Here is a 19,027-nt window from a genome sequence, read left to right on the forward strand (position 1 = left end):
TTATCCAGGCCTTTACTAACGAACAGTGACACATTGTATACTAAAAAATACCTGAAGTCAAGAAGGCATATAATAATAATGTTGGTATTTGTTAAGCGCTTACTATGTGCCGAGCACTGTTCTAAGCGCTGGGGTAGACACAGGGGAATCGGGTTGTCCCACGTGGGGCTCACAGTCTTAATCCCCATTTTACAGATGAGGTAACTGAGGCACCGAGAAGTTAAGTGACTTGCCCAAAGTCACACAGCTGACAAATGGCCGAGCTGGGATTTGAACCCATGACCTCTGACTCCAAAGCCCGTGCTCTTTCCACTGAGCCACGCTGCTTCTCTATTATGTGCTGTGGTATTGATCGAGGAGGAAACAGTTACCAGAAAAGGATAAATACCATTTTTGTATACACAAAGACACAAATATTGCCATTATGATATAAAACCTTTTATAGGAACCAGTAGATTGGACTTTCAAATAATGCTCTCTGAATTATTTGTAAGATTTTCTTCCTGGAAACTTTCCGATACAGATCTTCTTGAGTTAAGTAAAGTGCTTGCTCCAAGATAGTTAGCATCCTAGGTATACTGTATCCTCTTAAGGAATAATTTTAAGACTAGGATTAGGTCTGAAATCTATCAGTACTTTACTGTATGTACTCAACACAATATTCTAGATTCTAAAGTCACTTATTTTGAACAAGGGCTTGTACAACAATCAGTACTAGATTTTTCAGGCATGTGATCCAAAAGGGCTATCATGATGTTTTGGAGCAATTCATGGTCATTTTGTTTGCCTTAAGAATATAGTAGTAAGCCTTTACAATACCAAAGGGAAAAAGAGATGAATGAGAAATTACTCATTGATGCTGTAATATAAGTGCATAAATATGAGTGAAATTGAGTCATTTTCCCTGGGTATAATTTACTTTGGAGGCATATTAGGATAGATAACATTGTATTGCAACAGCATTGCTCAAAATGGCATCCCAAAACGTCACACAGTCCCTCAAATGAGTTTCAGCACTAATTTATTTTCTGTTCTCCTGCAACACTCTGAAAAGAATTTTGACCGATTCACCTATCCACATTATTTTGCAGGGATGTAGCTGGCATCCAATCACTTGGATGACAGGAAGTATAGTCCAAATGATAAAGCTCATTGTTTCTCAGCTCTGTTTCCAGTGTGAAATACATAAGAAAAAATGAAGTGAAATTTTCCACTTTTCACTGTATGGAGAAAGTTACTACTAGCTACTTGAGCCATTCATTGTGCCTGTTTAAAGAAAATTCTTAGTTCCTTTATAACACAAAATCTTGTACTTCATAACTAGAAGTTCTAATAATTACAAATGTATGTTTTTTTGGATCCTGTAACTAATTTCTAATGCTCACTTAAAAAAATATTCAATTATGTTAAATCAGTTTTAGGAACTGACACTCATTTGGTGAGGCAGATGGTTGAAGCCAGATTATTAAAAAGAATGCTGCTTTTGTTCCTTTTTAATCATAATCATTTGTGGGGATGGGTCTGCTGATCCCCAAAAGGTAAACTAAGAAAAATATTAGTTGCCATTTATAAGGTTGCTTTTTACATAAAGGAAAATTTTTGACTATATTTTTCCCTTCTTTGTTGACAGATAACAAAAAGTTAATTGAACATTTGAGTGAACTGATTGAATTCATATTTATCTCACCCCAATACCCAGCACTCTTTGTACCTAATTAGTTGTCAGCAAGGCTTATTCTGTTACAGTTTCCAATGTTATTATTTGTGATGCAGAGTCTGGGCAAAACAGGACAAATACACTGAAGGCAATATATGCCAGGATGAAGAGACTTTAGTTATAGGCAGCTAAACTTTGAGAAGGCATGTGACTGTGTTGAAATGATAAAGAAACTGCATTCAATTTTAGGTGGATTCTGGTGAAGCAGACCTAGCAGATGAATGTGCTTGTATGCCTCAGTACCCTCCTGACTCTGAAAGTACCCTCCAAGCCTCCATTTTAGCTCTGCATGGCAGCCCCTGTAAACATAGCCTGAACTATAGCCTCACTTTTCCATCATCTACTCCCAAGGTAAAAAGAACATTTAATTTTATTAATGGGAAGTCTTGATTATGATTATCCAGAGGTCAATGTTTATGTCTAACTGTGGTATTAAATGCACGGGTATTATGTTGCCAGTGTTCCATCTGCTCACAGGTTCATTATCAGATTAAAGTGCAATTTCATTTAGGTAGTGTTGATTGGATACCTTTCAGTCTAATAACGCATGGTTTACAGCTGATATCTTCGAGACATGGTGATAGACACAAGGTTTGAAGCCTTGATTATATTTTGTATGCCAAAGAAAATATGTGGAGATACTTATTTTTTGTATTATTTGTTTCAGTACTCTTCCTTCTGTAGACATTTGAAATTATTTTTCCTCAAAAATAGTTGCAATGCTGAGTATTAAAAGAATCTCAAATTTTTGCATTTAAAATAACATTGTCATGGAATTTTGATTTGATGCAAGATATTAAACTTCTCTGTAGAGAAGTTCATGTGACTTGATAGCCAAAATACTAAAACCAGAGTGATCTATCTTTGTCTCCCCCAAAGTTAACATAATGTATGTAAACAATAAAACTGCTAAATAGGCCTTCAATTCTCATTTCCATTGCTTCCTTCTGGGTCTCAATTATTAGGATAATTGCTCCAGCTCTATTCTTCATTTTGCCAATGAGGGTCAATCAGATGAAGAATTAGTTGAAAATATATCCCAAACCTGCTCCTTTAAAGTGCTGTGCATTCCAAATATTTCATCCACATTGAATTCCGGGTGTATGTACACACATGTTGTGGCTCTCGACTCTTTTTTTTTTCCTCCTTTCTTGTCTACCCATTAATTTTTTAGGCCAGACCATTCCCAGAGCATTTTCTTTCATGTTCAAGGTGCACCTGTTATCATTGCAAATGATGCTGTACAATTTCCTTGAATTGGCTTGTAAAGTATAATCTTGAATGGAGCAGCTGCTCCTCTCTCAGCACACCTGAGACTGTCTGTCTGGCTAGGTCCTTCCTGGAATGTATTCAGCCTTTATTGGCCTCAGGGCTGAAAGCTGAGTTCATCTCCTAATGGAATCTCCTAATCCACAACAGTACTTTTCGTGAATGCCAGTGGGACAGATTGTATTGTTTGACTTAGTAATTGTTACTTAAAGGGATTACACAATCTGCACACTAAGAATATATTTTGCAGGATAAATGCTGGCAGTATGAAGTACAACATATTGGCTTTACTGAAATCTTCTGTTTTTATCTTTTTTTCAAGCAGTGAACTTTTTTTTTTCCCTTACTGAAACCAATTTTGGCAAGACAGCCCATCAACTAAAATACTCAAAAAAAAAAACACCAAAACAAAGAGTCCATTAATGATGGTGATTTGAAACACACTGCGAAACTCCTGGGAGTTTGCATCATTTTAGAAAGTGGTTCAGTTTATGCTTTGCTTATCTTGAAAGGTTTATTTTTTGGGGGGTGGGGGGCGTGCAGGGGGGTGAGTGGAGGAACACTTGGTTTTGCATATTTTTGGTGCATTGACCTATCTTCTTGATTTGATTTGGCTTCTATATCTCTTTCTTTCTCCAACCCCTGCTATTAGCTCCTAAGTATTTAGTTTCATGGATAATCATCAGTTACAAAAGTTAGCTGATCTTGTTTTTAGAACAAGTGAACAAACATATCTAAGTGCTGAAGTACAATTTCATTTAAAATTCAAGAGCTGCACAAGATTGTTTAAAGTCGAGCAACCAATACATTTTTGGACATCTTTGAAATATTTGAAATTATTGAATAGATTAAAAAATCATATATACTCTAAGTGGTGGCAGGGACATTTGGGATGGCGGGGTGGTAGTCTTATCCATTACATCACCCTGATTAAATGTATTTAGGCTTTGGTCAATTACCTTCTCAGAGATAGTGATTATTGGACTCTGGCATATAAACTGAGGATGCCTGAAGATCACTGCTAGCAATTTGAGGCTCCTTTTCTGAACAGCAGTTCTGTTTGGGTGCACTGTTCCTTTCTGCCGCATATATTGGATGGAGATATTGGTTCTGCGATCCTCAAGAAAAAAAGAAATCTGAAAATCTCTTTTGTTAAATTGGCTAATCTTTTGAATATGGATTTCAAATATAGCATGGACACCAATATTCTTGAATGTTGACTCCAGGAGGAAAACATTATCAGTTTTAGTGCAGAACAAAGTTGGTGTTCTACAAGAAAGAAGCAGCCGGTGCCCAGAACATAACTGATTTCCTGGTATATAATCAGGGAGAAGAACCGAACCAAACACAGTCTGCCTTTGGTTATGCACATATTGGAGCCATTCTGCAGCATGTAAAACTGTTGCTTTCCCGTTTTTGTCTGTGCTGTTGATATTGCTACTCAGTTTCTGGAAAAAAAAGGCTAGGAGAATAAACATTGATCTACACCAGTCAAGATGACGAAAATTAATTTTTGTGTTTCAAGGATGACGTTTCTAGTTTAAAAAGGTGAAAAAGCAGACAGTAGCTCTTTGCCTCAGAAGGTCCAGCCTTCTGGAGCGCAGTCAAAGAGAGTGCACCATTGTCAGTGATAGAATGAATAATAAGTGGAGGATGGAACAGCTGTGCTTTCAGTAAATATATTCCAGAAGAAATAGTAGTCAAAGAATGTAGGGCATTGGATTTTGAAGAAAATCAGGTCTGTATATTGTGGGTCAAGAAAATAAGTCAAGAAGTGTTTATTAATGCCCATCACATTTTATTGTGGAAAATGCCTAGGAATGATAAATGCTTGAGATTTACATTTGCAAATATTAATTTCCATAGTCATTTGTATAAATTGTGCACTCAAGTGCAACTATAGCTTCAGCAAATCACTTAAAAATGGGAGCTTGGATTCTAGAATTTATTCAACATCAATACTTTTCTCTCCTTTAGTTACTAAAATAATGTTTTAATGGTTGTCAAAAAGATAACTAAGGGATTTTGACTATTGCTAATGAAAAATTTTTCTTGCAGATTTTAAGACAATTCTCTTTTGAATCAGAAGTTCAGAAATGTTCTGTTACTGAACTTCTGAAATTGTCATATGTTGCCTACTGTATTGATTAGCTTTACTGAACTTCTAAAGTTGGCGTGTGTTGTCTACGGTATTGATTTAGCTTTTTATTTTCCCAGTATTTTAACTCCTTCATGAATAATGTATTAACTGCCTGCAATATGACAAAGTAGTTAGCTAATTATTTTCTTGATCAAATATGCTAATAGTGACATTTTTATATTACTTTGTAAGCATTGTGAAAAAGGTGAAAAATGAATAAGACCTGAAGTGAGCTATCATTAGTGTAAAACATTACGTATGATTTCATTTAGGTTTAATATGCCAGCATGTTATTTACTGACGAAGGGTTGTCTATAAGACCTAAATTGTATAGTTGTTGAGATTTTTCAGTCCTTTTGTCTCATTCTCTGATAATTATAAATATCAAGCATTTGTGCATTTGGTGTTCTCATTTGACAGTCTCTTGGGATTTTGTAGATAACCAAATGACTGCAACAGCCAGGAAAGTAAAGTGCAAGGGTAGTGAAGAAAAAATAGAAATATTCATATATGAGAAAAGGTTAGTGGTGCCCAATTTTTGTATTCTGGATCTTCAGCTTGTAATTGTGGGGTCTCTTTTTCTTAGCTAGACAGACAAAACCCAAGGGGCTTTATCAAGCCTTCTTTCCCCTTCTGCCAACCTAATGGATTTATTTAAAATATATTGTTAATTATCTTAGTGTCCTCAGAAACCTAATCTTCAGCCTAGTTGAATAGGTTCTGTAGCCTTGATATGACTACATTGAGATTTGTAGGCTATCACCTGTTCCTTACACACTGATAGTTGCCTTTGAAATTTCAGTAATCATAGGCCAAACAAAATATGTCTTTTTTAGTCTTGTAATCAATAATTTGATGTCAAATCTAATGAAAACAGTTTGTGTTATTCTCTTTATAAATGATTCCACAAATGCAGTATTGTTCTATAAAAATCACTAAATTGTATTTGACTGCTTACTATTTGTAGAGCACTCTAAGTGCTTGGGAGGATACAGTACAATAGTGTGGGTAGGTCTGATCCCTGTTCACAATGAGCTTAGTCTAGATCATTTTTCAGGTGGCAAATCTTTAATATAACATTTATATCAGCTAATGATTATTTTTCAGTAATGAGAAATCATGCATATTTAATGTTATGGGTTTTGATAGCGGTTTTAATACAGTTTTTTTTTTAATAATAGTGCACCTATTTGAAAATGATGGGATTGGTGACTTCATTGATCTTGATTTTGTTTGTTAGGATGTAGAGAGAAAATTGTCTGACCCAGCAATTGATTTGCAAATATCCAGTCAGGATCTCTACAGCATGGATGTAACTCAAAGAGAGGAAGAGAACCAGTCTATGGGGGACTTCAACACAGTATCTGCTACTAGTTTTCCTGAAAAAGATCTCAAGTTTGTAGATACTGAGGAGAAACAAGATGAATGTGAAAACACACAAAATTGGCCTGGATCCCAGCCAGCATCTGAAGTTATGCCAAATGTAAATCTTCCCTCCTCAGGGCTACCTGATTCCATAGGAAAAGTAAGGGTTTCTTTTTGATACAGATTGTGTGTTTAGGAGAAAGAAAATTTGATGTATATGGCTGGTATGTCCACACACAAAATATGTTTGTTTTTCAGAGTTTAAGCATTAATTTTTCTCCTTACTGATTATTGGAAAATAATCAGTACACCTGTGGGTTTTTTTTCCCAAATCAAAATTAATCATGTTTTAGAGAACACTTGATGTTGAAATCACAGTCCAAAGTCTAGTTTTTTCATTTTTATGTGATTTGCTATCCTTTGTCAGGATTCAGGATATTTACTGGAAGAGATCTCACAAAACACCATTGATGATTGTCTCCCACTCAAAAGGTCATCCAAAAAATCATTTGAGAAGACTATTATTGTTGAAAAAGGCAATTCTAGTCTTGGTAAGTTACTTTTATATATATAAATGTATATTCATTTAATCATATTTATTGAGCATATATATAAAGTAATATTTTGGGTTTAATGTATTTCTTTGATTTTTATGCTACCCTTGCTTTCTTATTAGGAGGGATCCTTAATTCTCTTTCTTGAACTCAAAAACTATGAGATCAGTTGCCTTTCATTTGAAATCCTCTGTAGTTCATGATTCAGTTGGTTGACGGGTACTGTGCATGCTGCTAGTTGATTTGTCAGAAGAATTTGAGACCAATATGTAGTTGTGTACATTTTAATATTTTTAAAAAGAATTTCTGGTGGCACTTTAATAATGATGGTTATTTGCCAGGTACTGTACTAAGCACTAGGGTGGATACAAGCAAATTAAGTTGGGCACTGTCCCTATCCTACATGGGTCCTCAGAGTCTCAATCCCCCATTTTACAGATGAGGTAACTGAAGCACAGAGAAGTAAAATGACTTGCTCAGGGTCTCACAGTAGACAAGTAGCGGAGCTGGGATTAGAACCCATGACCTTCTGACTCTCAGGCCTGTGCTCTGTCCACTACGTCATGCTACTTAGAATGGAAATAATCAAATTTTTAGAGAATTCCTTTTTAAATAATTTGTAATTCTAAGAACAATTTGCCTTTCCATTTTGGGTAATTATACAAAAATGAATTAGTAGCATGAACTTAATTATTGGTATCCCTTTATTATTTAAAATTAAATACAATTTAAGATGATCCAAGTCTAAAGCATCACAAAAAATGAACTACAAATTAGCCAAAAGGTTCACACATAAAATCCACTTCCTTAACACCAAAATTTTGCAGCCAAAATTGAAAATTATCCACCTTCTCAAAAACCCATTTTACCACAACACTTCTCACCTGAAATTAGAGCAAATGGTCAGAAAGGATGAGGGAGAGTAGGAGCTGAATTTTCTTCTACATAGTAACAAAGTCACATCAAGACCAAGTGTACCCCACAGAAAATCAGTGCAGCTGTATTCACTCATCTGTCTCCATGATTCTCCTGTTCATGTGAAATTTCAAGGAAAATATATAGTGGAATAATATGTTTAGTTATGAAAACTGTTCTCAAAAATTGCCATTAGTCAACAATATAAAGGGGACCCTGGAGGAGAAAACTTCCTTGACTATCATCGTATCTCCTCACTCTACTCTATCTCCCTTTTGCATCACCTGTGTGTACCTTCTAAGCACTCTGATACACCCCTACCTGCACAGTACCTTCATTCATTCATTCATTCATTCATTCATTCATTCAGATGTATTTATTAAGTGCTTACTGTGTGCAGAGCACTGTACTAAGCCCTCGGGAAAGTACAATACAACAGAGTTGATAGACACGAGCCCTGCTCACAAGGAGTTTACAGTCCTGTAGCTTACAGTTCCAATTGATGATTTGATTGTCATGAAAAACTAAGCTAAACCTGAAAGTCATTCTGGTGGATTAAAGGCATTTGCATTTAGAAAGCAATTTTTATTTCATTCTCTGTTTTCAAGAGGCCAATTATGTAGCATTTTCTCAAAATCTAGCATATCACTTGTTCCCCTCCTAATAAAGAGCTACACTGAGTAGCTGTCAGTACTCAGGCTAGCACGACAGCGTCTTCACTACAAGTGTTATTACCACACAGAAGTCAGTTTGGAAAGGACCATACCAACCTTAAAGCACAGATGTTTCACGCCATAATTCCTAGCTAAGCCAATTTGCCTTTGGGAGTAACAGTTGGGGTTTATGTAGACTGTTTGGACATTTTGTCTCGTCTTATGTTGTTGAGTCATCCCCGACCATAGCAACTCCATGGGCACATCTCTCCCAGAACACCACATTCTCCATCTGCAATCGTTCTGGTAGTGGATCCATTGAGTTTTCTTGGTTAAAATGCGGAAGTGGTTTACCATTGCCTCCGTCTGCATGGTAAACCTGAGTCTCCATCCTCAACTCTCTCCCATACCCCTGCTGCCCAGCACAGATGAGTTTACAATGCTAAAAGTATGTTTTGCTTTGACCGCAATTATTGTGATGAAGATTTAGGAAATATTAGCAAGTGAAACAAATACTACAGTTTCAATTTAGAAGAACAGTTTAAGTTGTGAAAATATGCCCACATAATCTATTGATGGAAATCATGGTATTTAGAAAATGCTTTCTATATGCTTTACAAAGCTTTGGTAGTAGCTTCGTAAATAAGGATGCTAATCACCAGATTGAATCAAGAATAAGAGTCAATCACAGCAGGTTTTTATTTGCTAGCAAAGCATGGTTAAGGGGTTAGTTGTATATTAACCAGCAATTGCATATATTTAACTATTATGTCCTCTTTTACTTTGAACCGACTTTCTATTTTGGACTCTTTTTGTTCCATTAGGGTGGTCAAAAGCATTGTACCCATAGCTTAACTGCTTTTAACTTTCACTAAAAGAGCTAAATTAGGTGAAGTTAATACTGTTGAAAGCCACAGCTGTGCCAAAAATTTCATTTCAAAATTGGCATTTTTTTCTTCTTTAATGGCATCAGCTGTGGATTGCAGCAACACTTTGACCCTGGCCATGTCATTAGTAGCTTTCAGTTTTGATTAAAAAATCTATATTGGGTACACTTGAAATACAAAGAAAGGTAAAAGGGTTATTGCTCTAGGTAATTTACCTCATGAAAAATTTGGACTACCAGCAATTTTTGATTGTATATAAAAAAAGAAAAAAAACTTTTGATTCATCTTATAAGACTAATATCCATATTAAATATGTGTCAGAGACTCACTAAGATCTCCAAACAACAATCTGTTCCTCAGGCCAGCAGCAGAAGTAAATCAGTGACTCTTTTTTTTTTTTTTAACTCTTCATTTATGAGGTTGAAACAGAGACTTTCTAAGTTGGGTTTTTTTTTAAATATACCACTTATTTACCTGAATGGATGAAATTTATTTTAATGTCTGTCTCCCTATAGACTGTAAGCTCCTTGTGTGCATGGAAAGTATCTACCAACTCTATATTGTATTGTACTTTCCCAAGCACATTAAACATGCAGTAAATATCATTGACTGGAAAAAGTGCAATACAATAGAGTTGATAGCCATGATCCCTGCCCACAAGGAGCTTACAGTCTTCATTTGCGAATATGATTTACCCAGACATCAGGAGGCTGAGACTAGCATATTTGCTTATAAACTCAAATGGCAAATATACAAGATCTGTATGGAGAGCCAACCTGAAGTGTCCCAGTAAATACTTGACAAGACATTTATTCAATATTATATTTATTTATTCAATGTTTAATATTCAATATATTTATTGAGCACTTATTCTGTACAAAGCACTGTACCACAAATTTGGGAGAGTGCAGTATAATAGAGTTGGTAGAAATGTTCCCAGCCCTCAAGGAGTTTACAGTCTTGGAGGGGAAGGCACACCGTAAAATAAATTATGGATATGTACATAAGTGCTGTGGGGCAGAGGCTGGGGAGAATAAAGAGTACAAATCCAACTCCAAGTGCAAAGGCGATGCAGAAGGGGAAATGAGGGCTTAGTTGGGGAAGGTCTCTTCATTCAGTCATATTTATTGAGTGCTTACTGTGTGCAAAGCACTGAACTAAGCACTTGGGAGAGTACAATATAACAATAACAGACACATTCGTTAACCATTAAGATTAGAGATGCAATTTTAATAAGGCTTCGAAGGTGGTAAGAGTGATGATCTGTTAGACATGAATGGGGAAAGAGTTCCTGGTTAGAGGCAGGACTCAGGCAAAGGGTTGGGGACAAGATAAATGAGATTGTGGTACAGGGAGTAGGTTGGCGTTAGAGGAGTGAAGTGAGTGTGCTGGGTTGTGCTAGGAAATCAGTGAGGTTAGATAGGAGGAAACAAAGTGATTGAGTGCTTTAACGAAAGCCAGTGATTTGATACGGAGGTGGACGGGCAGCACTAGCGATTCTTGAAGAGTGGGGAGATGTGGAATGAAAGTTTCTTTAGAAAAATGATTCAGGCAGCAGAGTAAAGTATGGTCTGGAGTGAGGAGATACAGAAGGCAGGAAGTTCAGCAAGACATGAACCAGAGCTTTCATTTTTAAACCTTAATTTCTAAGGTTATGTATCTGCTCTCGGTGCAAATGCCTTAATGGCAGTGTATTCAACATGGTTTAATTCTTCCTATAAACACTTTTTGTAGCTTTCACTGGATATCCTCAGGAAGTTCCTCAGGAGTTAGATGTTCTATTTCATTGTGGTTCTGCTTTGAATTAAGCAAATTGGTCTCTGCCACTGGGGTCTAGTACCAGGCAGGAGACTTGTTTTTATCCTGCTGGGTTCAGACATGGGACCTACCTATGTCCATTGGGTTCTGGAGTTGGGGTGAGTTTTAATCTCATTTTGGCTAGGCTCTGAGGTCAGGTATGGAGCTGGGCCTGTGTGTGACTCTTCGTCTCTTAAGACCCTGGTCTGGGCATGGGTCTCAATGCGTACCAGAAATTTTCTCTCTGTTGCTTTGTCCCAGGGCTAAGTAAGATTCTTTTCTTTTATCAGTCAATGATATTGAGCACTTACTGTGTGCAGAGCACTGTATTAAGCGCTTAGGAGAGTATAGTACACAGGATCCCAGTTCATGAGGAGCTTACAATCTGGAGCCAGGTTGGGACTTTCTGGGTCCCAGCCTGTACAAACTGCACCTTCGTAAAGTTTCATCCTTTGTTTACCTGGAATTCAGTATGAAGACCTATATTGGTTGTCCTGATAAATCTGCTCAGTCAATCAATGGTATTTATTGAGCACTTACTCTGTGCAGACCACTATACTAAGCACCCGAAAAAGTACAATATAATAGATGTGATTCGTTTCCTGCCCACAAGGAGCTTACAGTCTACAGGGGGAAACAGACATTAACATAAATTATGGATATGTACACATGTACTGTGTTGTACTCTCTCGCTCTGCACACAGTTAAGTGCTCAAAAAATGCCACTGATTAATTGATTGACTGGGGGAAAGATGAGGAGTTCTGTTTTATATGTGATAAATTTGATGTGATGGCAGGGCAAAGTTGAAATGTCTTGTAGGGTGAGATAAGTTGCTTCTTTGCAGGTCAGATGAGAGGTGAGCTAGTCATCTGCATGGAGGTTGTAGTTGAAGCCATGTGAACAGGTTTCTAAGAGAGAGAGAGTATAAAATGAGATGAGTAAGGAGCCTAGAACTGAGTGTTGGGAGATGCCATCAGGAAGAGGATGAGAGGCGGAGGAGGAGCCAGCAAACAAAACTGAAAATGAGCAGAGAAGTAGGAGGAGAACCACTACTGTGTAAACAATATCTAGTCCTTACTGTGTTTCCAGGAGGAGGGGGTAGGTTACTGTCTCTAGCAGTAAAGAGATTGAGGAAGGTTAGGTTGGGGTATAGCCATTTTAACTGAGCTCTAAGGAGGTCTTTTGTGACCAGAGAGTGAGCTGCTTTCTTTGCTGAAAGCTAGACTGCAGAGGGTCAGGAGGAGAGTTGATGAAGAGGAAATTAAGGCAGTTGGGGGAATATGACCCATTCTCAGAGTTTGAGTAGAATTGGGAGTAGGGAGATGGGGTAAGTGGGATTCAGAAAGGGCTTTTCAAATTGGAGGGAGTTGTGTGTATTTTAGAATTCCAAATTATTATAAAGACCATCTCAAAAATACTGTTAGGCAGTGAATAATAATAACTGATGTATTTAAATGCTTACTCTGGGTCAAACACTGTACTAAACATGGGGGTAGATATAAGGTAATCAGGTTGGACATAGACTGTGAGCCCCATGTGGGACAGGGAGTATGTAAGAGGGGAATCAGCTATTCAGTTCCCATTTTACAGATGAGGAAACTGAGGCATAAAGAAGGTAAGTGACTTTCCCAAAGTCAATAGCAGGGAAGTGGTGGAGCTAGGATTAAGACCCAGGTCCTCAGTCCCAGGACCATGTTCTTTTCACTAGCAGGTATCCTTGAATTCATGGAATCAACTGTCCAAATAACAGAACATGTCTGGACAATTAGAAAATTTGTAAATCCCATAATCACAGAGTTGGAAGCAGAATTTAGGGACCCATTTGTGCCATAGCTCAATTTTACCCAAGTTGTACCTGTTCTGTGGCTAATCAAAAATAGTCTGTGTTTTTGTTGTTGTTGAGAAACTACTAGAATTAATGCAGTAGCGCCAACCATACAATTAAATTTCTAATTTCCTTCTTTTTTTAGGAATGACGGTAAGTTCTAATAAAGTTGGCTCAGGAATGATAGTTCGCAGCATCATTCATGGTGGATCCATCAGCCGTGATGGACGAGTTGGTGTGGGGGACTGCATCTTATCCATCAATGAAGAATCCACCCTTAACATAACCAGTGCCCAAGCTCGAGCTATGCTGAGGCGACATTCTCTTATTGGACCTGACATAAAGTAGGTAAAATGAATCAAGGTATGGAGTTGGGAAAGAATTAGAGCATTAAATATTTTGTAGCTAGCCTAGAAAAATCAAAATTGTAAAATGAATTGATGTCACTATGGTTTGAATAAGTGTGGTCTATTAATGCCAGAAGTTGTATGGTTCTTTCCAAAATATATTTCTATTGTCTTACTACTTTTCTCTTTCCTAAAGGACAGAACATTCAACTAGGACCCACTAGGGTTGCCTTATGATGGCTAATAACCTCCACATTTGCTATAGGAATGCCACACTTAAGGTGTAACACTGTCACTGGTCCTTAAGAAAATTTTCCTTATTACAGATAACAGCAAAAGGTGATGTTTGTGTGTCCCATACTCTATGCTACTGGAAATGCATTTAGCATATCTGGCTTTCTTGCAAAGAAAGCATAAAAGATGCTAAATAAGCAGTCTGAGTTTGCTTCATTTTTAATAGAAAGCAATAATATGTCTTGTGCCTTTTTCCAATTGATTATTGTTACATAAAAGAGCCATTCATTTTGCAAAAATTAGCTGTGAGTTTTTGTTTTATCTCTTGTTCCTGTGGGCATTTTGTAATCATATAAGTAATTTGAGTGCAAGTGAAGATTATCATCATGAAGAATATCAGGGCATACACACGAATGAAAACATGCTGTAAGTATATCCAATACCTTGATTGACTTTTTTCTTACCACTTCTTGCTGCCAACATTCCCCTTTTCTAATTAAAAAAACAAATCAGGCTATATCCTCACTGAAATAATTTGTCTGAAGATATTAATTTCCATGTTCAGTGGTATTAAATACAGATGTTTGGTGAAGATTATTTTGACTTCATGTTATATGATTTCCAGGTTTTATGCTCTATGATTTTATATTGGTGCATTTCCCGTTGGAACTCAGAACAAGTCTCCACATGTCCTAGAGCACTCAAAGTTAGAAAACCACACAGCATAGCACAATTGTTACAGTAATTTAGTTTGTTTCTGGTAAACTCTTTAAATGCTTCAGATGAATTCTATCCCTTCTCTTCCTCGCTGTGGGAAGGGAACATTTCTACCAACTCTGTTGTAGTGTACTCTCCCAAGCGTTTAATACAATACTTGGTACTCAGTAAGCACTCAATAAATATGATTGATTGATTCCAATGAAACCTCCTTTTGATATTGTATCCTCTGCCTCTTCCATCAATTTAACACCAAAACTTATTAATTTTCTGATGGTAGCGCTTTCAAGATTATCAACAAGAAATTTTAGGGAGGCGGTGTGTTGAACAATTGATGACAAAACCCTGATAGACATTAGAGTATTTTAATTTAATGAGACAAAACGACCTCCTGATGCTCAGTTGTTCCCCACCCCCCACTAAGATTGTTACAGGCAGAGGGAATTTTGCTCCTGCAGCCAGGATTACAAAGCAGATAGGATCATCCCGTAGTCATTTCTGAATTCTGAGGTAGAGTAAATTACTGTAAACAAGCAATAACTTTGGTCAGGAGCTGAAGTGCTTCGATATTCAAAGGAATTTAAAGTAGGGATACGATCCCGGTTTCCTCAATGATTCTCTTGCCTTTAAGATGCTTCGATATTCAAAGGAATTTAAAGTAGGGATACGATCCCGGTTTCCTCAATGATTCTCTTGCCTTTAAAATGATAGGGCTTAGCTTATCCTTGATAATAATGTATTCATCCCAAAAGGAGAGATTTCCAAAAAGGAGCAGTAAAACATCTTTTGCAACCTGTGATTTCAGTTTTGGCTGTTGGTTGAAAATTCATGGAATCCTAGTGGTTTTTTTCAGGGCATAGAAAACAATAGAGAAAGAGGTCTTAAAGAAAAAGAAATGTTAATTACAAGATTGCTCAATTTTTAGAAAATGTTTTACGTACTACAACATATCCGAGGCACTGTTTTTCCTGATTTACAGCAGAGAGCAAGCAGCATCAGTGTTTTGTGTGTGTGTGATGATAATTTGGATTTTGATAGTTAAAGTATGGCCAGTTAAGTTCCAGGTTTCATTATTTTCTGTTGAAAACCAGATGTGTGGCCTCACCAGAATGCATCCTGTTTCACTTCTCACTCCACCTTGCCAGGAGCTCTTATATTTCTGTAATAATAGCCAGGATTTTGCGCTTAGCAGCAGCTGCTTATAACATCTGCCAGATAATTACTGAGCTGAATCAGAATTCACCTACCTTAACCTAAAGTGTGGGATGAATTCCTGATCAAGGAATAAAAGATTGATTGCAGTTACATTTTTCCATGCTTGTTAATAATCACTGCTATAGACACCAGCAAAGAGCAGATGCTTTCCGGGGGAGGTGTAGATGGAAGGGAGGTGGAAGGCGGGGGGAAAAAAAACAGTAGCACACACTTTTAACTACATATGTATGCATCTCACATTCAGCAAAAGACATTGACATTTGTTAACACCATTGTAAAAAGATGCTGCATCATATGCTTCACATTCTAGATCTTCTCCAGCACCTGCTGATGATCAGGCCCCCTTTTATGTGTGAGTATTGGTGATTCAAAGCTCATTATGGCTATATGTTGTAACTTGTCTGTGAAACCATTTCATGCTCTTATAACATTCAAAAACAGGGATCTATCCAGATAAATATATAGTGTATATATTTGGCTTTTCATTCAACAGATTTGAATGCAAATTCTACTAAAGCACTAAATTCATTTTTTCTTCAAATTTGTTGATTACTGTTCCTTGGTTTGAATCATATTTTCAATCAGGAATACACCCTTAGAGGTTTAAAGCTTATCTGTAAAGAATGGTCCTGCCTGGATCTACCATACTGGTATCTGGATTAATCTCATGTCACATTTACTATGACACTAATGTTCTTTTTATTTTTTCCCTTCCATGTAAAAAAAAAACCAACCCAAAGGTTAGTTTAATCATAAATATTTTCTCTAATGATGATCAAGTAAGTCATTTGAACTGCTTAAACAGTGCACATTTCAACTTCAGTTTTATTTGTCGGTTTAGAGGTTTGTCTTGTGTGGCTTGTGATCAAGTGTGTATGTGGTGTTCTTGTTTCACTGCATGCAGTGATATATTTATGGGATATTTGCATAAATGGTTCCTTTGTCTTTATTTTGCCAAGAATTTACTCAACTGTTAGTTTTCTCAACATCATTGGAAAGGAACTTCAAGGGTATTTTTAATGGTAAAAAATGAGAAAAAGATTGGTAGAGTGGAAATCTACCTAACATTTGCCCATGCAGTTAACATTTCCTTCTCAGACTAAAAAAAAAACCCAATAAAAACTGCCTCTGAAATAGCAACTGTTATATTGTCTTGCATTTTCTCCCCTCCACTTTTCCATATATTAGACTTCCCCTCAAGCCCACTCATTTCAAATATTAGCTTTTGAATAAACTAAATTTGAGGCAGCTTGGTCTAGTGGAAAGAGTACGGGACCAGAAGTCAAGAGACCTAGGTTTTAGTCTCAGCTCTGCCACTACCCTGCTGTGTGACCTTGGGTGAGCTAGTTAACCTCTCTGTCCCTCAGTTTCCTCATGGAACCGGGTATGTAATACCTACCTTTCCCTTCCTCACAGTGATATTGAGGATAGAACAAGATCACTGATAAAGAAATGCTTGGGAAAAATAAAAGCCCTATGCAAGCACACTTTTTTAAGTACTATTTCAGTATTATTATTATTAACCAGTCTTAAACTTTATAAAAGTATCTTTTCTCTGAGTGCAAATCTCTTTCACTTATATGGTCCCATTTTAGAATAATCCTATGGGGTAATAAAGGCTATCTTTATCCAAACTGTACAAGTGCATACATTGAGACATAAACAAATTATCTTGGACCATTGTGCTAGTAACATTGGCAGGAAAAGAACTAGAGCACAAGCACCCTGATTTCTATCCCAATTAGACAACCATTATTCTTCATCTTTTCCCTGGGTCCCTCTTCCTTCTGTGTCATCTGTGCACTTGTATCTGTGACCTGGGGGCATTTGATATTTGCCCCTTCCTCAACCCCATAGCACTTAAGTACATATCTTTTAATTTATATATTATAAATTACTTATGTTCATGTCTGGCCTCCCCTCTAAACTCATAAGCTTGTTGTAGGTAGGGAACATGGTTGCTAGCTCTGTACTCTCTCAAGTGCTTAGTACAGTGCTTTGCTAATTGAATACAATTGAATGTGGATTGATCAGTCTTTCAATCAATCTGATCAGTCAGATCAGTCACTGAACAAAACAATAGAGGTGAGGTGTGTTTATTCAAAAAGAACCTACCCAGATTCTGAGGATTCTTAGGAGCAGAATCCATCTTGAGGTTCCAGCTTCCTGGGAGAGTCCTACAACTCACAGTTCAGTGATCAGACAGATCATCTGGAACTGGTCTGAATTAGCTTTCATTTCCTCACCTCCTTCCTTCCCTCGATTCATCTTTTATGCAGTTTCTGTCGTTAAGAAGCCATCTTATCCCCGGTGTGTACCTCCTCTTTGCTTTGGTCCCAAACATATTGATCATTAGAGCTGATACTGTTTTTTAATCACAAGTTTTAGGTTTCATTTTTCAAGGAAAATAAGATGAAATCTGTTTACTCTTATAATCAGAATTAATTTTCCTGTAAATAAGCATTTATTTTAAAATGAAGGGTCACAGGCATTCCAAAAGCAATATGAGCAGAAAATGTTTGTATCTGAGTTCCATAAGTTTCTCTCATTGAGTTCTATGTTAGGAAAATTTTTGTAGTGATGGTTTTTGGTCCTTAAAGTGAACTTTGATGAAATAATCAGTATGAGGGATTCAGCCATATCGACATGACATTTAATCCAAATAGTATCAGATAAAACACTTTTATTGTGCTTCTCTTTCAAGTTTCACATTTTTACGTGGTATATTAGGTAATTTGATCCACTCACAGTGCATTTTTTTAAAGGTATTTGCTAAGCACTTAGTATGTGCTAGGCACTGTACTAAGCACAGGGGTGGATTTGAGATACTCAGGTTGGACACAGTCCATGGCCCTCAAGGGGCTCACAGTCTTAATCGGCATTTTACAGATGGGATAACTGAGGCACAGAGAAGTTAAGTTACTTGCTCAACAGATAAGTGGTGGAATTAGGTTTAGAACCCAGATCCTCTGACTCCCAGGCTTGTGCTGTTTTCACTAGGCTATGCTGCTTTGCTGTATCGCTAATATTCTACCCATTCTGAGAGTCGTATTAAATAAAGAACATATTGTTCCAGTGAATTCAATAAGTATTCTTGGTGCTCCACTCAGTGGAATTTTTTGGGATTGATCCAGTGCTGAGAGTAAAAAAAAAAATTAAAAAAAAAAAACATTCTAGCCAGAATACTGACTGCCCCACCGCCTTGGTGCTGAGCAGGCTTTTGGGGGGGTAAAATCAATCAATCAGTGATCTTTTTGAGTGTTTACTGTGTGAAGGTAGCAGTGACAACTTGAGTGGCAAATAAACAGGGCAGAGGTGCTGGCCAAGCAGCCCTAGGAGTTTTGGGTAGAGTGAAATGAGAGAGGAGGTGGCGCAGTTGCCGGTAACCAAA

General features: G+C 37.1%; 1 protein-coding gene across 20 annotated transcripts in view; it reads left to right on the forward strand.

Annotated features, from left to right (window-relative positions):
- MPDZ (multiple PDZ domain crumbs cell polarity complex component) overlaps window positions 1–19,027 on the forward strand; it is a 193,465-nt gene that overhangs the window by 75,143 nt on the left and 99,295 nt on the right. For 12 of the 20 annotated variants that reach the window (XM_039910725.1, XM_039910727.1, XM_039910728.1 and 9 more), the window contains 5 exons: window positions 1,907–2,068; window positions 6,367–6,651; window positions 6,919–7,042; window positions 13,269–13,467; window positions 15,947–15,988. In XM_039910725.1, coding sequence (XP_039766659.1) covers window positions 1,907–2,068; window positions 6,367–6,651; window positions 6,919–7,042; window positions 13,269–13,467; window positions 15,947–15,988 — 812 coding nt within the window. The remainder of the gene's footprint in view (window positions 1–1,906; window positions 2,069–6,366; window positions 6,652–6,918; window positions 7,043–13,268; window positions 13,468–15,946; window positions 15,989–19,027) is intronic. The other 8 variants (XM_039910726.1, XM_039910733.1, XM_039910736.1 and 5 more) reach the window with 2 other exon arrangements.

This window comes from Ornithorhynchus anatinus, chromosome X5 (genome assembly GCF_004115215.2).
Source record: "Ornithorhynchus anatinus isolate Pmale09 chromosome X5, mOrnAna1.pri.v4, whole genome shotgun sequence".
Classification (NCBI taxonomy): Eukaryota; Metazoa; Chordata; class Mammalia; order Monotremata; family Ornithorhynchidae; genus Ornithorhynchus; species Ornithorhynchus anatinus.